Source organism: Gopherus evgoodei, chromosome 5 (genome assembly GCF_007399415.2).
Source record: "Gopherus evgoodei ecotype Sinaloan lineage chromosome 5, rGopEvg1_v1.p, whole genome shotgun sequence".
Lineage (NCBI taxonomy): Eukaryota > Metazoa > Chordata > Testudines > Testudinidae > Gopherus > Gopherus evgoodei.
This window is the reverse complement of record NC_044326.1, coordinates 83,250,735-83,270,176: the sequence shown is the minus strand read 5'-3', so window position 1 is coordinate 83,270,176 and position 19,442 is coordinate 83,250,735. Positions and strand designations below refer to the sequence as shown.

Here is a 19,442-nt window from a genome sequence, read left to right as displayed (position 1 = left end):
GAACAGATTTTAATTTGACCTTTTCACAGTCATTAATTATGTACACACAAAGTTTGAATGTGTCATCATGTGTCTAATTACTGTGTTTATGTAACCAGTTATTATAATCACACCTGGGTACGTGCACACAGTTGCATGTATAGAATTATAGGCTATGTTTGAAAATGTGCCCTATATGTTTTTCTTCTCATAAATGTGAGCTGTTAATTGTGTGTCTTGTAGTTTGTAATTTTGGTTTGTAAAATATTACAAATCATAAAAACACTTTGAACCAAAAAAAAAAGAAAATTGGCCAGGTGCGATCTTTAACCCAGAAGCCATTTCCTTACTATTGTTTATGTATTTTTTAGTTCTGTAGGTGGCTAAATGTTCTCTTTGTCAGAGGAGAGGTCCGGTTCTGGCATAGAAAGCTTTTAGGATGTGTTTTGTTTTGTTTTTGTTTAAATGGTGAAAAAGAATAAATGATCCTACCAAAAAAACACCCAAACTTGATATTTCCAGCCTTACTGTGTTGGTGGTGGTGGTGGTGGCGGTGGTGTTACGATGTTAAGGAGTTCTCTGTGGTGTGTTTACAGTGGCTCAAATGATTGTACTAATTGCCAACAGTCAATTAAATCAAGTTCTAAAGTCCAGTGCTGTGTGCATAATGGTTGCCACATTTTCCTATACAGTCAGAGGACTACCACTCTTCCTGCTTTGTAAAGTGGTTTGGGGATTCCTTTAATATGAAAGCCACTTCATAAAAATAAATACTTTTCCATATTAGCAAGTAAAATCTGATTTAAAAGAATAAAGTACTGCATTCCTCATAATAAAAGAAATGCTGTCATGAACTTTTGATCAAATGAACAGCTTTATATAATGGGGTTTATGCTGTCAAATGGCAGTAATTGCACCTTACCCAGAGATTTTCTACACAGTGCTGAGCAGCGATGTAATGTCTGCTTTATTGGGATGGTTTTTTTTTTTAAATGTGTTATGCCAAATAAATAAATAAATGCATGTTTGTTTTCAGGAGGCACATCAGGAGGACCTTACTAACATGAAATCCAGTTCTGAGGTGCTTCAGTTACATTTACAACCATTGGAAACCCGAAGGATTGGTGTAGTTTTTACACCAGTTGACTACAGAAGAGTAGCATCCCTTATATTAATCAGGTAGGCCAGCTTCTGAATTTAACCTAGCTTTTGTAAGCAATAAATAAACAGCTTCAAGAAAATAATTTTGCCAAATACTGCAGCAGAGACAAATACACCACATTTCCCTTTTATATACCTCCATTTCACTTTAAAATATTTTCAAAATCTGATCTACACTTTGCACTTGTGTCCCGTGGAAGTGGACACTGTAATAAATAGAGTTCTAACTGAAGTGATTTTTTTGTACATGATAAGCATATTCAAAAACACACAAAAACGTATAGTTCCACTGGTTGACATTGCAGAATACCACCTTCCATTTCCCATCAGTTTTTTTCCTGTGTATATAGAAGAAGAAATTTATTAATTTGGTTCTTATCACTAAGACATGATTTTCATCTAACTCCTTGATGTTAGTAGTGTGATCAATTAGATTACATTGGCTCTTACGGGATCAAATCCAGGGACCCAGAGCCCAGCCTGAATAGCAGGCTGTGTACTAGGAGCTCTGCAGGAAGAGAGTGCTGGTAAGGGAGGAATTTTTCCCACCCCTCTCACCAGCTGAGACAGCTGCTATCCAGTGGCAGACCCTCTGGCTCCCAGCTGCTCTGTGCACACTATCTTGGAGACGGTCTCCATGGAATTTGGCTCTGCACTGCAAAGGGGGTGAAAATCATCTCTGCTCAGAAAGCCTAAGTGGGACTTCAGTGGTGCATAGGCCTTGTGCTGACATGCTGTATGGGCACGAATTTGATCCACAGTGTGCACACTGATTCTGCTGCTGTGTGACCTCTGCAGCTGCTGAGGTGGGAACTGTGACAGACTGGCACCAAGATTGTGATAGATGTGGGATGGTTTTACTGAGTTATCTTTTCTGTATCAAGAGCTGATTGCATGGTTTTCCTGTTATGACAGAAATAACTTGACTGTTCTGGATGTGGTCAATGTAGAAGGCTTTGGAGCCAGAGAATTATTAAAAGTAGGTGGAAGACTGCCAGGTGCAGGAGGGTCACTTAGATTTAAGGTGCCAGAAGCTACACTCATGGACTGCAGACGACGTGAGTAACAAAATCAGGTCTCTGATCCTGTAGCAACGCATTACTGTGCTCCATATAGTTTGTGACTGTAGTGATGCTGGTGTTACACAGGAATAGCATAAAGGGGAAAAATCATAACCTTGATCAGCTGTGATGGCTGAAATGGATTCTGTAAATTACATGTATTGACATCAACAAAAAAACCCAGATGGTCAGGAAATCATCTTTAAAAAGCATTTCCATCAAGCTTGCCCCCCACTACCTTTCTGTAATTCAGAAATCACCTCCATATATATTAGTGCAGACAGTAGACGTAATGATAAAGAACACTTCATGTGTTGAGTAAAAAGCATTTTGGATAATATTTTGGTATTAGTAAAAAGAATGTGCAGCAGCATAGAAATTAATTGGTTTTTTGTTATTTTTTTTCCTATTATTAATACTGCTACAGCATTTAATGAAATCAAATTTGTCAAAGTAAAGAAATTTGTCAAAGCCCAGTAGTAAAACAGATGCAGGTTCTGTTTTATCATGACACAAGGCTGATGATCTTACAAATTCTGTAGTGGTGTTATTGCAGAATGCAATTTATCAAATGAAAAATCTAACTCTCACTTTTGGAACTTTTTAAAACAAAATGTGAACTATAAGCAGTAATTTCTAAAATAATATTGAAAGTAAAATTACACTCTGTGCTGTGTAGTTACTAAATGCTAATTTTCTTTCCTTTAGAACTGAAAGACAGCAAGCAAATTTTATCTATCACAAAGAATTTCAAAGTGGAGAATATTGGGCCTCTTCCTATAACTGTATCATCTATGAAGATTAATGGGTACAGTTGCCAAGGATATGGGTTTGAAGTGTTAGACTGTCAGGAATTTTTCCTGGCTCAGAACTCTTCGCGAGAGCTCAGCATTGTGTAAGCATTGATTGTTAACCGAGAAATTGGTTTATCTTAAGTGTGAATTTGAAATTGCAGAAGAACCTCACCTCATTAGTCCACAGAAGCTCACTCTGTTTTGAATAAACGTATAAAGCTCTCCTCTTTTCTGTTATTGTTACATTAAAAGCAAGTACTATAGTGAAGTCTCATATTAGTAAAATTAGATTATTTTTACAAAGCATACTACGGTATTTTTATTACTAGATTATGAAGTATTAATAAATTAAAGTTGAATGGTTGAACAGGACAAATGAGCAACATATATTTGCTTTTTTTCTCATTGTTTTATCATTTGTTTGCTGATTTTCTATGCATATCACAGTCATTAGTATCAGTTAGTCAGATGCTTCTACCAGTATTTTAAGTATTGTTTCTAGTGTCCATGCAAGTGTAACTCAAGATTTTAAACACAAGGAAAAAGGGGTATGATTGTAATGCAGTGATTGTGCTTGTACTTGCAACAAATACAGTGCACTCTCAACTGTTTGAAAAGGTCTGTACATTTTAGCACTGTAGCATTTAGCATTTGTTGATTATCCATCCTCCTTTTCCAGGAGGAAACATCAAAATGAAATAATACCTTATATTACATATCACATAGAGAATGCCAACACAATTACAGTTGTAAAGCAGGCAGGCAAGTGCTTCTCTTAGGTAGATGTTAACATCACTACATAAACTGGTCAGCAGGAGGGAGTCTTGAAGCAAGGAGCTGTCATTGCTTAGAAAATTAGAAGCTGTTTATGATCGCTGTTTAGTATTTTTAAATCAATGACATCTTAATAAAACTAAATCTTACTATAGAAAAATAACGCTGGCCTCATTTATTTTGCTGACAGGTTTACTCCTGATTTTACTTCTTCGTGGGTAATCCGTGAGCTTACTCTGGTGACTGCTGCTGATGTAGAGTTCCACTTCACACTCAATGTGACCCTTCCTCACCATTTGTTGCCCTTGTGTGCAGATGTGGTGCCAGGACCTATCTGGGAAGAGTCTTTCTGGAGGCTCACAGTTCTCTTTGTTAGGTAATATACTTGCTTCTTGCGCCATGCACTCCTCACCCAAATTCAAAAGAAAATAAAATCAATCTATTCAATATTTATAGTTGCTCTTGGTTCTTTGAGTTACATGTCAACAGCTGCCACCTTTACATAAAATGACAGTTTTAGAGAAGTGCGTAATGTCATGGTGTATAATTAGGGTCTGATCCTTCAAAGACGTAGGTACTGAACATTGAGGATGCTCAGGACTGTGCAGGATTGGATTTGTAATAAGTTTAAGTTTCTTGGGCAATGAGCATGTCTTCTCCTGACTGGAAAGTGCCATGCACACCTATGGCAGTGTTTTATTAGATAACTATAGATGGTTAGCATGGATGCAAATAAAAGTTTTTTAAGCTATTAGTAAAGTCATACATTTTATGGACAGATTCTCTGTAGCATCCAAGTGTTCTAACTTGTGCCAGGTGAATATGAGCCCTATGGGTCCATATGTCACCTGGGGATACTTAGACAGAGTAAGCGTTAGCCATTTCCCCTTCCTGCTTCGTTTATGCCCCGGGCATAGGTGCTGGAACTAGGGATGCGGAGAGGGTGCTGCCGCACTCCCTGGCTTGAAGTGGTTTCCATCATATTCAGGGTTTACAGTTTGGTTCAAGGGCTCTTACCACCCCTACTATACAAATGCTTCCAGCACCCCTGGCCCCAGGAGTGACTTTAATCCCACTGAGCACTCCTCCGTGCCATGGAAATCCCCAGCAGTAGATGTGGATGGTTTCTGTCAGTATCTGAGCAGCCCAAAAGAAGCTGAATGGATATATAATCTACCCTAAGCATTTCTGGTAGGTTTACATCCGTTTTAGTGATATTGTTTAAAACAAATAAACAGACCCTCTTTTTATTAACATACTCTTGTTTAATGTGGTTTTTTGTTAAGAAATTCTGTTGAAGAGGCTGTGGTGGAAAGGTGTCTCAGCATATGTGCATTAGCTAATTTTGTGTCTCAGATTCTCAGTGGGTGTAAATTGGCTTACCTCTGAAGTGAGTAGACCTATGTCAATTTACAACAGATGAGGTTCTGGGTCTGTAATGTGTTTGTGTGTGTGTTCACATACACGCGCTATTCTACCTTTTATATTGTATAATGTAACTGAGAAACTATTCTCAGTGTAGGTGATTTCTGGTGCCACTTTCATACACATCTTTAAATCCTAATAGTTTCACTCCTAGTTTTCAGAATTGATAGGATGTAAATGTAAATGTCATGTTAATACTATAACATGTCAGTGCATGCTTATTCTGTGGCCTGGAAATCCAAAATACTTCTGCTTACATTGTATACAAACTAAAAGTATTCTAGTGAAAAAGCCTGATTACCAGATGCTGCAAGAACATAGGAATAGAGCCATTTTCCATTAGTTTACATATTTTGCTTTCTGATAGTATATAGACTACTTCTGGAGGAAGCAAAAAATTACCCATAATTCACCCTTGTTATAATATACCATACAGAAAAAATCCTTTATGACTTCAAACATTGACCACCAAAGAATGAAGGTTGATATTTCTAGTAAATTTTATGTTAGCATCCTCTCTAGAAAGGCATGAGAATAGGGTTTTTGTTTGTTTGTTTTTTAAAAAGGGTTTTTTTCCCCCCCTTCTGGGGCCTCCAGTGCAATTTATCTTATTGGTGTCTATAGTTTAGCTTGTTAGCTGCTTGGGGGAGTGACTGTGTTTATATTTGTATATTGTGTAGCAGTGAGTGCATTATTAGTGCTTAAATAACAACATCACAGAATCATAGAAGTTTGTGTGAGAGGGGATCTAAGAGATCATCGAGTCTGTCTTCCTGAAAATACATGTACATATCCTACACATGTGAAGTACATGGTTTATTACAGTATGCCCTATTTATCTTGCATTGTTATGAGATCTCTGCTATAGCTAAGCAAAATGAAATATGTCTGTCCTCAGTTTAGCTTCAATCTTCAAATTATCTTGTTTTTTTAGGTTTGATTTTTGTTTTTGTTGTAAAACTAATAGTTCTGTTGTTTTGCCAGAAAATAATCATAGCTTCCAGGAACTTAAAAATAAAACACTAATAATTTTTACTTCTAGAAACTTTTTGTTTGTACCATACCCCATTCAATGTTAGGTATCTTTGTGTTCAGAATTTACCAACACACAGTCTGAAAAACAGTTCTTGCTATGGAATTGGTCTGTTTTGTTGATTTGTCTAGAGACATGCATGTAGTGAAACCTGTTGTTTTCTTTCGCAGTTTGTCCCTATTGGGTGTGATTCTAATAGCCTTCCAACAAGCACAGTACATTTTAGCAGAATTCATGAAATCAAGACAGAGACCAAATCCCAGTTCTTCATCACAGCAAAACAGCAACCCTGTGGATATAATCAGCTCTGATTCCTACAAGTAAAAATTCTTCTTCTTTTGAAGTGCTCTCATTTGCACGCTGTTTAACATAGACTAGCCTTTTCTAAATCTTTGTACTATGATATTACTGTGAATTCCTTTAGGAAGATACTGTTCCAGGAAACTTCTTTGTTTCAGTGAGTTTTCAACATTCTGACATAATCAGGTGCACTCTGGTGTTTTAATCTGTATAGATGACATATGAACAAAACAGAATAACTAATCTTGTGCGCTGTTAGTAATACCTAGATAATGAAATGTAAGGTGGGTAATGTAAACACACTACATAGCTGCTGTGGTCCTGTTACTACTATGTGATGGGAATTACACGTACATATTTAGCAGTCACAGAAGTTAGAAATGGAAAGCACTTGTAGGCCATCAAATCTCTGAACCTAGGTCCTAGTTCAGTCAAGCATTTGAGCATGTATTGGAGTTAGTCGAAGCGCTTAAACTCATACTTAAATCACAGTGAAATTGTAACATTTAATTAAATATCAGGGTGCCCAGAGCCTTTGTATAGGGATCATTGCTATTATTGAAATTTAGATGTAATTAAAAATGCAACTCCCTGTGCGGCCAAACAAGATGCACATACCTCGGGCTTGGAAACACAGTTGTGGGTGCCTTTGAAGACAGTAGGAGCCATGTATGCAACTTGGATGAGAATTTAACCCATAGCCATTAAGTGAATCTTTCCACTGTAACCACTCACTTCTGTTAGGACAGATGATAGCTTCAGGGAAATTATCCCTTCCTGAGTTTTATACCGAAAGAAGGTAGAAATCCAGTTCTTATGTTTCATTAATATTTCTCTTTGCCTCTCACTGAATACTTTTTTAAAAAAGATATAATTTAATGATGGCTTTACATATATTTAAAAAACACCTTAAAAATTCTTTTTTTCATATCCAGGGGCAGCTGCAAGACCTTTATCGATTCCTGTAGCACCTCTGATAAAGGCAAAGGAAAAGGCTTCCTTTCTGTAGGCACTCTATCCAGCCGAAGCCAGAATGCTGCAAAGAGAAGTCCAGCAACCTATAGCCACTCTCAGAAGAAACATAAATGTTCCGTTTACTACAGTAAACAAAAAACAAACACAGTAACTGGCAGTGCCATTACAACTACTGATGAAAAGCAGAATCAGACTGTAGAGAACCAAATCTCAGCACCAAAAGAGGACATTTGCACTGATATTGTTAGTGAGAACTGGCTACACCTAAAATATGCAAATGGCATAAATGTAAACATGCAGAAGAATTTAACTCTTCCAGGAAACTTTCTGGATAAAGAGGAAAGTGCACTAAAAAATACAGTTCTCACGAAAAGTACTTCTTCAGAGTGTGATTTGAAGGAGGATCTTCAGACATGTATGTTTCCTAAGGAAACTAACCTTAAAACTTTAGAAAATATAACTGAGCTCAAGGAACAGGAGTTCTGTCCTCTGAAGACATCTAAGAAGCTACCCGAAAGTCACTTGTCAAATTCATCTCAACAACAGCCAGAATTGCAAGATCTTTCCGGGAAAAAGAATGGTAATCTTTCCATTTATATAATTCTTTTTGAAATTATTGGACTTGGGTGAAAATCTTGGCCCCATTGAAGTCAATGGCAAAACATTCCTTCACTTCAATGAGGATAGGATTTCACCCTTTGTGTGAGGATATTTTACTCATGCCTCTTGATTTTGATATGTTTATGCAGATTTGCAAGAAAGAGGATCTGGCCAGAAAAATTCCTTTGTGTTGTAAATCAAAACTGCGGCTAAGATGCAACTTCAAGGGTATTTCTGAAAGTTTGAAACTGAAAGCAAGTTTCATATAATATGGATATGATAAAGTTTTAAGACTTCACAGTTGCTTCAGTGCATAAATTCACACCATAATATTTATAAAGGTTAAAACAAAGTTAAGAGACAAACATATTTTCATCATAGATATGATTAAAATACAATCTGTCCTTGGTCAAATATTCAAATTATTTAAATCTTTTAACTTTTTTTTTTTTTTTTTTTTCTAACTCTGGGACGTGTAGCTGTACCTGTTTACTATGTAGGCCCACTGAAAATCTGGGGTCTGATTGCTGACTTGATAGTAATCCCACTGACTTCATTTGGAGTTGTGCTTAGCACTTCTGAAAGTTAGGCATCTGGCTTTTGTAATAATATTGTAACCTAAAAGGGCCAGAAGCTGCCACCAGGGTATTTGTAAGTTCTCACATTATTAGGAATTTGCAAGTTGCCGTTTCTATCAGAGACTCAAGAGATGTTTAGCTCATGACTTTAAATTGAGAGACTAGCCTTGGGGAAGAGGCACAAGAACACTTAGGAGAAATGTTGGTTAGGAAGTCAAAGGAATATTTCTTGTGGACTGTTTTCACTGAGAATGTGGCAAAAGCAAATCCATTGATTGAATCCCAAATATTCAGTTGATAAGTCTGTTTTTGTTGGATTGAGAATACGGAGATCTGGGTTCTGTTCCTGGCTCTGCCACAGACTAACTATTTGACCCTGAGACAGTCAGTTATCCTGTGTATTCCCTCATCTGTTAAATGGATTTACAGTACTACTACTTACTCATTTCAGACATGTTGACAAACTAATTTAATTAATATTTATAAAGTGCTTTGAAATCCTTCAGATGCTCTAGAAGTACAGTGTTGTTGTTAACCTACTTTATATTTTCAAAGCTGCTAAATAAAATTTAAAAACATTGATTACACTTTTAAACAATATTTTGTTACAGTTCAGAGAGATCATGCATTATACCTAAACCAAGCTGCTTCCTACTGTAAATGGCATTGCATTCTTAACAAAAGTAAATGATTATTTATAGAGTCATTTTTAGTATCACAAAATAGAGAGTCACAGAAAAGAAGGGCTGGAAGGGACCTCAAGAGATCATCTTGTCCGGCCCTATGCATTGGGGCAGGACCAAATATACTAGATCATCACTGACAGATGTTTGTCTAACCTGTTCTTAAAATCCTCCAGTGATGGGGATTCCATCCACAGTCTTCCTTGGAAGCTTAACTATTCTGATAATTTGAAAGTTTTTCCTAATATCTAACCCCAATCTCTCTTGCTGCCTTGTTCTATCTTCACTGGACATCGAGAACAATTGATAAGTCTTCTTTATAACAGCTCTTAAGTTATCTGATGATTGATAGCAAGTTCCCACTCAGTCGTCTTTTCTCAAGACTAAACATTCCCAGATTTTTTAACCTTTCCTTATAAGTCAGGTTGTTTCAACCTTCTGTCATTTTTTATGCTCTCCTGTGGACTCTCTCTCCAATTTGTCCACATCTTTCCAGAACTGGACCCAGTATTCCAGCTGAGAATTCACCAGAGCTAAGTAGAACAAGACAGTCACCTCCTGTGTCCTGCATATGACACTCCAGTTAATCCACCCCAGAATGATGTTAGTCTTTTATGGAACAGCATCACATTGGTGGCTCATAGTCAATTTGTGGTCCACTATAACCCCCAGAACCTTTTCAGCAGTACTGCTGCCTATCCAGTTATTCCCCATTCATTAGTTGTGTATTTGATTTGTCTTCCTAAAGAGGTACTTTGCACTTGTCTGTCTTGAATTTCTTCTTGTTGATTTGACCAGTTCTCCAAGGTTGTTTTGAATTCTAATGCTGTCCTCCATAGTGCTAGCAATGCCAGCTTGGTGTCATCTACAGATTTTATAAGAGCGCTCTCCACTGCATTGTCCAAGTCATTAATGAAAATATTGAATAGTATTGAACTGACCCCTGTGGGACTCCACTAGACACATACCTCCAGCAAAGCATTGATAACTACTCTTTGAATATGGTCTTTCAACCAGTTTTGCACCTATCTTCATCTAGACCACGTTTTCCTAGTTTGCTTATGAGAATGTCAAATGGGACTGTCAAAAGCCTTACTGAAATAAAGATATATCATGTCTACAGTTTTACCCCCATCTATGAGGTCAGTAACCCTGTCAAAGAAAGAAATTAGGTTGGTTTGGCATGATTTGTTCTTGGCAAATCCATGTGGGCTATTACAAATAGCCCTATTACCTTCTAGGTTAGCTGTTCTCAACCCTCTGGCCACATGCAGCCCAATTAGCACACAGCTGCAGCCCAGCTGTGTGCTAAAGGGTGCCGGGGCACACAGCGGGGTCCGGGTTCCCAGCTCAGCATGGCAGGGTTCTGGGGTCAGGGCTGCTGAGTTCTCATAATTCCAAAGTTCTCATGATTACTTAATTATCAAATTTTTAAGAAAATGAGCAAACAATGAAACAAACAAGCTTTGTTTCAATTATTTCTTGACTCCTGACATTTTCTGGGTTTGTTGGCTGTCTAAAGTTCTGTGGTTTAATTTGTAGATGGTTTGGGACTATAAATTAAATCTGAATCATTCCAATATGAAACATGCATAACTGTCAATTATAGAGAATATTTGTGGCACCAGGAAATCTTCAGGAAACAATTCACTCCATGTATTATATCTTGGAAAGCAGTGACACATTTTTTAGAAGACTAGTAACATGTTTTTTAGCTCCGGTCTCTGATCTTGTTCATTGCTTTGTTTTGTGATGGTTCTTCACTCTTCCCTATCCCCGCCGTGTTCATCCATACCCCTGCCACTGTGATGTTGCCATTCACAAAAGAGGGAGAGTTAACTTCCTCAAAGGCTGCAGGCACTGCTAGTAAACTGGCTAATAAGGAGCACTGAAGAATGAGATTGGGACAGGCATACCCTTCCCACCAAAGATCAGCACTGCAGTTTGATCTGTGGTATAGTCATGACCTTAGTACTCCTGTTCCTTATGTGTGCCATGCGCAGCAAAACCAAAAGCCTTGTCATTAGGTTGCAGGGTAATTGTCAAATGTCTGTATTGCTTAATATTTTGCATCTGAAGAATTCAGTGCGTTTATAATGCAATTAAATATTGTACAATAATATCAGTGCAGAATGTTAAAATTAAAAATAAAAATTCCAACCATCCTGATAATAGGTCAGACAGAATAAATGAACCTTAAGTTACCTAAAAGCAGCCAGTGGGAGAAACTTGGCTGACTTGTAGGTTAGAATTCCACAACCAAAAATCCTTGCCCAAGTCCATCCTTGTAGCTATTGTTTTTATTATTTGCTATTTGTATTGCCGTATCACCTAGGAACTCCAGTCATGACCCAGAATCCCATTCTGCTAGCTGCTATACAGACACAGAACAGAAGATGATCTCTGTCTCAAAAAGCGTCCAGTCTACGTATGGTACAACATACAGATAACAACAAATAGGGAAGCATAAGGGAGCAGTGGCAACATTGGCAGCATGATGGGCTGTGATGTCAGCCCACTAGCAGCCTAACCATGGACAAGTTTTTTGTAGGCATCACAGCAGAGGGAGTTTTTAAGGAGGCTTTTGAAGGAAGATAGTGAATAAGGGCTTGTCTACATACGAAATTTAATCTGGAATAAGGCAGAATGTGAATTTAGAGCAGTTTTACTATTTCAGATTAACTCCATGTGTGTACGCTCTTATTCCAGAACGAGCGTGCATTGTTCTGAACTATCTTAATCCATGTTAGAAGTGGATTAAGTTTATTTGGAATAAGGCATTCTCATTCTAGAATAAGAGCATCCACAAATGGAGCTAATCAACCATAGCCTTTCCAGAGTAACTCCCCATGTAGACAAGATGTTAGCTTTGTGGGTGTTTGTGGGGAGAGGCAATAAGGGAGAAAGCACCAATGTGCTTGTTTGAAAATGTAAACAGGTTGTCTATGGAGGCTGGCCTGATGGGGCAATGGGCAGTGTAAGCTAACATCTCAGTGGTGAATGAGAGATCGTAGATAGGGTGGGGATAGGCCATGAAGAGCCTTGAAAATAAAACAAGTAGTTTATGTTTGATGTGATAGAGAAAGGGGAGCCAGTGGAGGGATGTAAAAAGAGGACTAAGAAACTGATGTTTGCAGCAGCATTCTGAATAAATATGAATGGGGCTAGATTGCATTTATTAAAGCCAGAGAAAAGGATGATGTAGCAATTGAGATGTAAGATGATAAGAGTCTGGTTGAGAGTTTTAGCTGAGTGCGCCCCCAGAGTGGTCCTAACTGCACATAAGGACTAAAGAACCAACTGATGTAGGGTGATTATAACAAGGTGGGTATATAGGGGAAGTGTATATTAGTACTGCTATATATAAAACTTCCTCTCCTCCTGGTTTTAGAAGTGTTACACAGCACGGTTAACTTTTGGATTTTTTTTTTTTTTTTTTGGGGGGGGGGGCGCGGAATAAGCAGCAAAACAAAAATGATTGATAATCCTAGTGTTTTGTGAAGCATCCAAGTTTGAAAATGTTAGCCAAGGTGGAGTGACCTGGGAAGGCAATGGGAGCCTCGTGGTCTTCCCAAAGTTACACTCTTTGTATTGTTTCACTCCAGGGAATAACCAGCAAGTGCCTCTCAGGAGTGAAACAGAAAACTGTGAGACTTTGAGAAAGCATCTTAACACAAAGCCTTCCACTGAGAAAAAGATTAGTAAAGGACCTAAGGAGGATACCCCATGCTGTGGAAAACAGGAACTTGCTTCAGTTGAGGTTTGTATAAATGATCCTTCTCCATTTCATATTTAAAATGCCTAAAATAAAAGAGACAGACAGACATTCTGTAAAGAATAAATCCTAAAATCACTTACTGATCATCTGATGAATGAGTAGAACCCCCAGGTTGTGATACTCTGTGTCCTAGTTTTATGTATTAAAACTGGATTATAAAATGATAACAAATGTTTTGGTGGAGTTCACAAGTAGGCTTTATATGTAGTGTGGGCTATATCTCAAACACATTTTGTTTCCATGCAGTTAACATTAGTGCAGGCACAAACTCACACTCACACAGTCTGACTTAAAACTAACACCAAGCGTCAGCGTCAGTAGTGTCGTGCGGAGCTCCCTCCTCCAACCCTTGTTAGAAAGCTATCTTGCAAACAGGGTTCGTCCTTCTCCCTTTCACTTTGGTTATTTTGGGAAGTTCTATGGCCTGTCATACACGCGGTTCAGCTAGATGATCCCAAGTTCCCTTTTGGCCTTGGAACCTATGACTCTAATCTCTGTGCCAGAAACTGAATTTGAGCATGACAAAGGATGAATTCATTTACACAAATTGCTAAATAGTAATAATAACCAGGAACCTACGAGATAGTATCTTCTGTTCAAAGATTTCAAGAGCTTTACAAGTATTGTGTATATATTACAGAGGGTTTAAGTGTCTTCCTAAGTTCACTGATAGAGCAGGGGACAGAATCAGAAAGGTTCTATCTAATGCCTTCATGGAAAGCTTTAATAATAAATTACATGTTGTACTTCTGGAGCACATATTGAAAACATTTGCTGGATCCTACTCTTGTTTTGAGAAAATGTTAATGCAGTTATAAGTGGCTTTTGGCCATGTTCTTTGGCTCTTCATGTGTATCTGGTGGTGGTCTATTTTGTTTTAAGTCCAATATAAATTAAAACTTAAATATATTAATATTTTCTGTTTTACTTATCCCCGTTATTTCAGATAAACAGAGGGGACGCCACCAATAGGTGAGGGAAGAGAGAATTTATTGCTGCTGAACTCTCCCACAGGCTGATCACAAATCAGGCAGATGTTTCTAGTTTTTAGTCCATTAAGAATTGTATATACCATTCATCCTCTGCACTCCCAACTTTGCCCAGGGGCAGGGAAGGAAAGGGGGAAAATGCCAGCACATTGAGGATTCAGAAACTTTGCTCTCTCAACATTTACAGGGGATATGAAGGTCTGAATCTTGAGTAGGTAGATTAAGTGGTGATCTTGGAAGGTGGCACTAAATCTTTCAGTAAGTCTAAAAGAGTCATTTTGTGAATGTACTTTGCCTAGATAAAACCACTGACGTGAATTTACCAAGGTTACTTCATTGATAATAGACATGTTGTCTCACTAGTTCATGTTTTTACCTTTTTAGCAAGAAGAGGCTTACAGGAAGAAGAGATCTCAGGAGAAAAGAGAAGGCAATTTATCAAATATAAGTTGGAATAGAAATAGAACATCCAGAAAAAACAAGAAAAAGAATATTAATATATCTCCAAGGTCAGTGCTGCATCCTCGGACAATCACGTGTTTTATTACACTATGTTGAAACTGGAAGTGCTTTCATTTCTGTGTTTTTAGTCTCTCTTTAGGTTTTGTATAATACAGTATGAAGGTTATTGTATGATATAATATAATTCAGGGCTAAAACTGTCATATTAATGCATACTGTACTATATTGCACAGGAAAATGGGTGTGTGCCCACATGTCCATGTACATACACAAATATGTGTGTATATGTACACACTCCATTCTGCAAAGCAATCTGTAAGGAGTCCTGTTGATTTCAATGGGATCTGTCATGGTTGCAAAGGGTCATCTGGATGGATCTCGCTGCAGAATCAGGGCCACATTTAGGATTTTGCAGAGAAAGAGAGGATTTTCATGGGGAAGTCACTACTTTAATTCTTTGATTTATTCTTCAGCTGTAAAATGTTTCATGCTGAGGACTTCAGATTAAAGGAACAAAACATCCAGAAACCTATATTCCTGATGATAAATAAAATAATGCTAATTTTATAATTGCAAAATATGTTACACCTGCACTTTTGTGAACATATATGTCCTGTGTAAACAGACTTTAAACTAAGAAGCCATGGAGAAACGTGAGGGTTTGAATTTACATCCTGGTCAATATTTAATTGCTTCTCCTTATAAACTGGAAATTTGCCTGCTTTAAAACTCAGATGGTTAGTTTCCTTTCCACTCTGTTCCGAGTGGATAAAATCCAGTATGTCTTGTCTGCAGCAAACAAAAATCTCTTGAAATTATTCCAACTTCATGGGAATCAGATCGTCTCTTAATAGTTTGAAGCAATTTTGTCTTCTAATATAGTATAAAGAGGAAGAGAAGTTTTTTTTTTATATATAAAGAAGCCAGCATTTCCCCAATGAAGTATAGTGATTTGAAAATTAAAGTTTGAAAGAAGAAGTCTGGGATACCTGGGACATTCTGACTAAATGACTTCTTGGTGGCTTGTAGCCAAGTATTGTGTTAAGTTAAAGCAATGTTAGATCAGAATATTAGGCAGGAATATGAAAAAATCCTGAGAAATATTTTTAAAACTTTTTTTTGTAAGTTTACTGCAATAACTTCTAAGAGTCAATTAATTGTAAGCTTTTCCTATTATTTTATGTTGTTGTTTATTATTATTAAATTATTTGTATTACAGTAACTCTAAAGGTGCCATCTGGAATCAGGGCCCCATTGTGCAAGGCAATATACAAATGTACAATTAAAGAAAGTGCCTTCCCCAAACAGCTTAGATTTAAGGCCATAATCCTGAAAAGATTTATATTGACTTTAACAGACTCTAAGTAATGTAACTAGATAAACTGATTGTAAAGTCAGAACACAAGGGACCATTGTGATAATCCTGCATAACACAGTCTACTCACAATACATAGAATTCAGCACAGGATCAGAGTCTGCGTAGATAAGACAGACAGAAATGGAAGGGAAATGTTTGTCTAGTGTTATTTCTCTTACTGGTTCATTTATGTACCTTTCAACAATCATTGCTTTCTAGGCATTAAAATGTGGCGATCTACTCGCCATAGAAATAATAACTCAAATTTGTGTCATTTCCAGTATTACCCAGACTAGTCCTGAAATACATAATGCTAAAGATAAACGTTTTTAGGTGTTTCTATTCTGCATTTACCCTGCCACCTGATTGGCTTTGGGCTTCTCTTAACATGGATCTGACTGATAATGTATTAGATCAAGAAATGTTGGCTCCTACTAGCTAAGAATTAAAGAGATTAATATTTCCTGAATCAGTGGGTTTTCTTCTGCTTATTATTTTGATGATGATGATGATTCATTGTTTTAGTGTCAGGAGCCCAAATCAGGTTCAGGGTTCTCTGGAAATCTAGGTCCTTGCCAATGGTAGTTGCCGAAAATGGCACAGCCATTGGCTGGGAATGGCGAACTGCGCCACAGGTGGCTGAGAGGCTCCATGCCTGCAGACACTCCAGGTAAACAAAATGACAATGTATTAGATATTCAATTCAATGATTCCATAGAGTTTAAAATAATCAAATTTTTGTGTAGACCAGTTTATAAGCCGACCCCCACTCTTTGATTACGTCACTTTTTTACCAAAAATATTTCGCTTATGAACTAGTATATACCGTACTTTGATTTCAATGGATTTGATTGCAAGATTGGAGTCTAGGAAGGCAACCAATATACAGAATTTGAGAGATTGTTTGGAAGATATACAATTTTTATATTTTAAAAAAGAGTGACAATACTTCAGTATCCCAGACTGTCCCCCAACCTATACTTTCTTGTAGGCATCAGAGGAGAAGTGTGTTTTGAGGAACAACTTGGAGGAGAGGGTAATGGCTTTGTGGATCACTTTGTGCTTCACAGGTAGGGGGCAGTGACAGGAAGGTGTGACAATATTTGTAAAGAAGCACGTGGTGGTTCTGGTGAACTCCTAAGTTGGAAATATATGGCCAGTTCTTGCATCCGCACTGTCCTGTGTGAGCTCTGAAGGTATCTGTCACCTTTGTCTCACTCACAGTCCCAGCCAACCGGAGGAGCAAGAGTTTTGAGGCTGTTCCCAGCTCAAGATCTTGGCTTGACAGAGTTGATAATAAAATGTTTAGTAATTGGAAGGGGGAAACTGATAGTTAAAATGTAAACACAGTTGGTTTGTGATTATTTCAGGGTTCCTGAACAGAATGAGTTGAAGCGTATGTGCAAGGAATTTGAAAGGCCTGAACTAAGAACTAACATTGGCATAAGGGAATCTTGTAAAACAGACCAAAAGGTTGGGAGCTTGTCTACACGGGGAGAAATAGGTATGTAATCATTATTGGGATTGCATTGGGAAAAGGTAATGTATAGTTTTTTGACACCACAATATTTTGATTACTTCCCTTGGGGACTTTTATTTCCCTTGCCTTCATGGGCCCCTTAATGTGACCATCCAAGCCACTGAGGGCTATATGTAGCTTCTCTGGGAGCCAGTCAACATGGTTTCTGAGATGCCAAGAAATACCAAAAAGTATGCCTTCTCTGAGGGGCTGAATGCATTTCATCCATAGTGCCCCTTAGCCAACATAAGAAGACATGTCAGAGCATGAAACTATAATATAATGCCTTACACTGTTTGGGGGACAAGGTGGGTGAGGTAATATCTTTTATTGGATCAGCTTCTAAAGAGACCTCTATGGAAGCTCGAAAGCATCTCTCTCCAACAGAAGTTGGTCCAATAAAAGATATTACCTCACCCACCTTGTCTCTGATATCCTGGGAACAACACTGCATTAAACTGTTTGGGACATGCCTACCTATCAACTGTCTCCTTGTGTGAGATGAGTTAAAGTAACAGCCCCCAGAATAGCTTCAGGTGGGATATAGGTAGGGCATTTTCAGTGAATAACCATCAACTTTGAACCTTGTTTCCTGCCTTGTTCCACAGATCCAGGGCCTGTTCACCTTGCCTCAGATCTATCTGTTTTCCCCAGCTTTTGAGAAGGGAGTGTGTTAGGCAGATAAATGAGTTTATATAGTGGTGGTTCTTATTCTTGATGAGATGAGGAGGAGGGAAAAGTACATAGTTCGCTGTTGGGTTATTTATTAGGTTTAATGTGCATGTTCTCAGGGTCTTTATGTAAGGTATCTGTTTACAATAACATTTGTGCTGCTTAAAGAGCAGTATGCACTTCCCATTTCTTACTCCTGTCTCAGCCCCTGTAGGCCATGGTTTGTTGTCACTTCTCATTGTGTTATAGGTGTAACTTAGATGATAAGCTCCTCCAGGGTAGGGATTTTGTCATCTTGTGTGCCTATACAATGCCATACATGCCAGTGACGCTATCTGTAAATAATATTTCCTGTTTCTGCTCAGTAGGTTTAAAGGATTAATATAAAAACACATTTAAAAAAATTATTTAATTTTGAGTTTAAATGTAATCTTTCTTTTCTTTTCTTTTCTTTTCTTTTCTTTTCTTTTCTTTTCTTTTCTTTTCTTTTCTTTTCTTTTCTTTTCTTTTCTTTTCTTTTCTTTTTCAACTTTTTCCAGAAAGCTTTTATCAACGGTCTAAGAAGAATTGTTTGGAAAAATTTTGCTCTGATTCAAGCTCGGACTGTGGAAGTTCTTCAGGAAGTGTACGTGCCAGTCGTGGTAGCTGGGGCAGCTGGAGTAGCACAAGCAGCTCCGATGGAGATAAAAAACCCATGATTACTACCCGGCATTTTCTTCCATCAAGTAAGTGTTGGAAATAGAATACGCACAAGTACATGCCGAGTTTAGGTCTTCTTTTCCGATAGTTTGAGTCGATAGAACCCATAGTTACAAGGAGAGTGTGTGTAGCTTATGCAGTCTGCCCAGATACCACGGTTTAATAGAATCGAGTCTTCATGGTAGCATTCTACAGACTGAGGGACCAGAAAGTATTTTACCAGTTGCTAAATCTTTTTTCCAGCTACTTTTTTAAAGCTGGTATTCAGTTTTGAAAGTGTACACCCTGTATAAAAGAATGTACATCATGTGTGTGTATATATAACACAAAGGGGTTTTGTATTCATCCATTCATGGTTCACCAGGTTTGTTCAGGAAATCTGAAAACAAACATTGGAGTTAAGACTCCAAGATACAGAATTGCTGTATTTGTTGTTCCATAACCATTATAATATTGTAGGTTATAAATGAGCCAGGACTCCAATATCTGACCTGTGCACACTCTGAAGTAACTGAGATCTTTCTTGCATTAGAAAATTCCTTGTAAACATTAGAAAACCTCAAAATTCATTAATTGCTCCCCAATATTCTAGTCAAGGCATCT

At 37.7% G+C, this 19,442-nt stretch overlaps 1 protein-coding gene across 5 annotated transcripts in view; it reads left to right on the top strand.

Annotated features, from left to right (window-relative positions):
• Nucleotides 1–19,442, top strand: part of TMEM131L (transmembrane 131 like) — a 120,499-nt gene that overhangs the window by 88,163 nt on the left and 12,894 nt on the right. For all 5 annotated transcript variants that reach the window (XR_004000513.1, XM_030563482.1, XM_030563480.1 and 2 more), the window contains 10 exons: nucleotides 1,016–1,158; nucleotides 2,056–2,198; nucleotides 2,910–3,096; nucleotides 3,960–4,145; nucleotides 6,398–6,547; nucleotides 7,463–8,082; nucleotides 12,969–13,123; nucleotides 14,515–14,639; nucleotides 17,320–17,453; nucleotides 18,680–18,865. Coding sequence is in view for 4 of the 5 variants with exons in the window: in XM_030563482.1 (XP_030419342.1) it covers nucleotides 1,016–1,158; nucleotides 2,056–2,198; nucleotides 2,910–3,096; nucleotides 3,960–4,145; nucleotides 6,398–6,547; nucleotides 7,463–8,082; nucleotides 12,969–13,123; nucleotides 14,515–14,639; nucleotides 17,320–17,453; nucleotides 18,680–18,865 (2,029 nt within the window). In the remaining variant the exon portion in view is untranslated. The remainder of the gene's footprint in view (nucleotides 1–1,015; nucleotides 1,159–2,055; nucleotides 2,199–2,909; nucleotides 3,097–3,959; nucleotides 4,146–6,397; nucleotides 6,548–7,462; nucleotides 8,083–12,968; nucleotides 13,124–14,514; nucleotides 14,640–17,319; nucleotides 17,454–18,679; nucleotides 18,866–19,442) is intronic.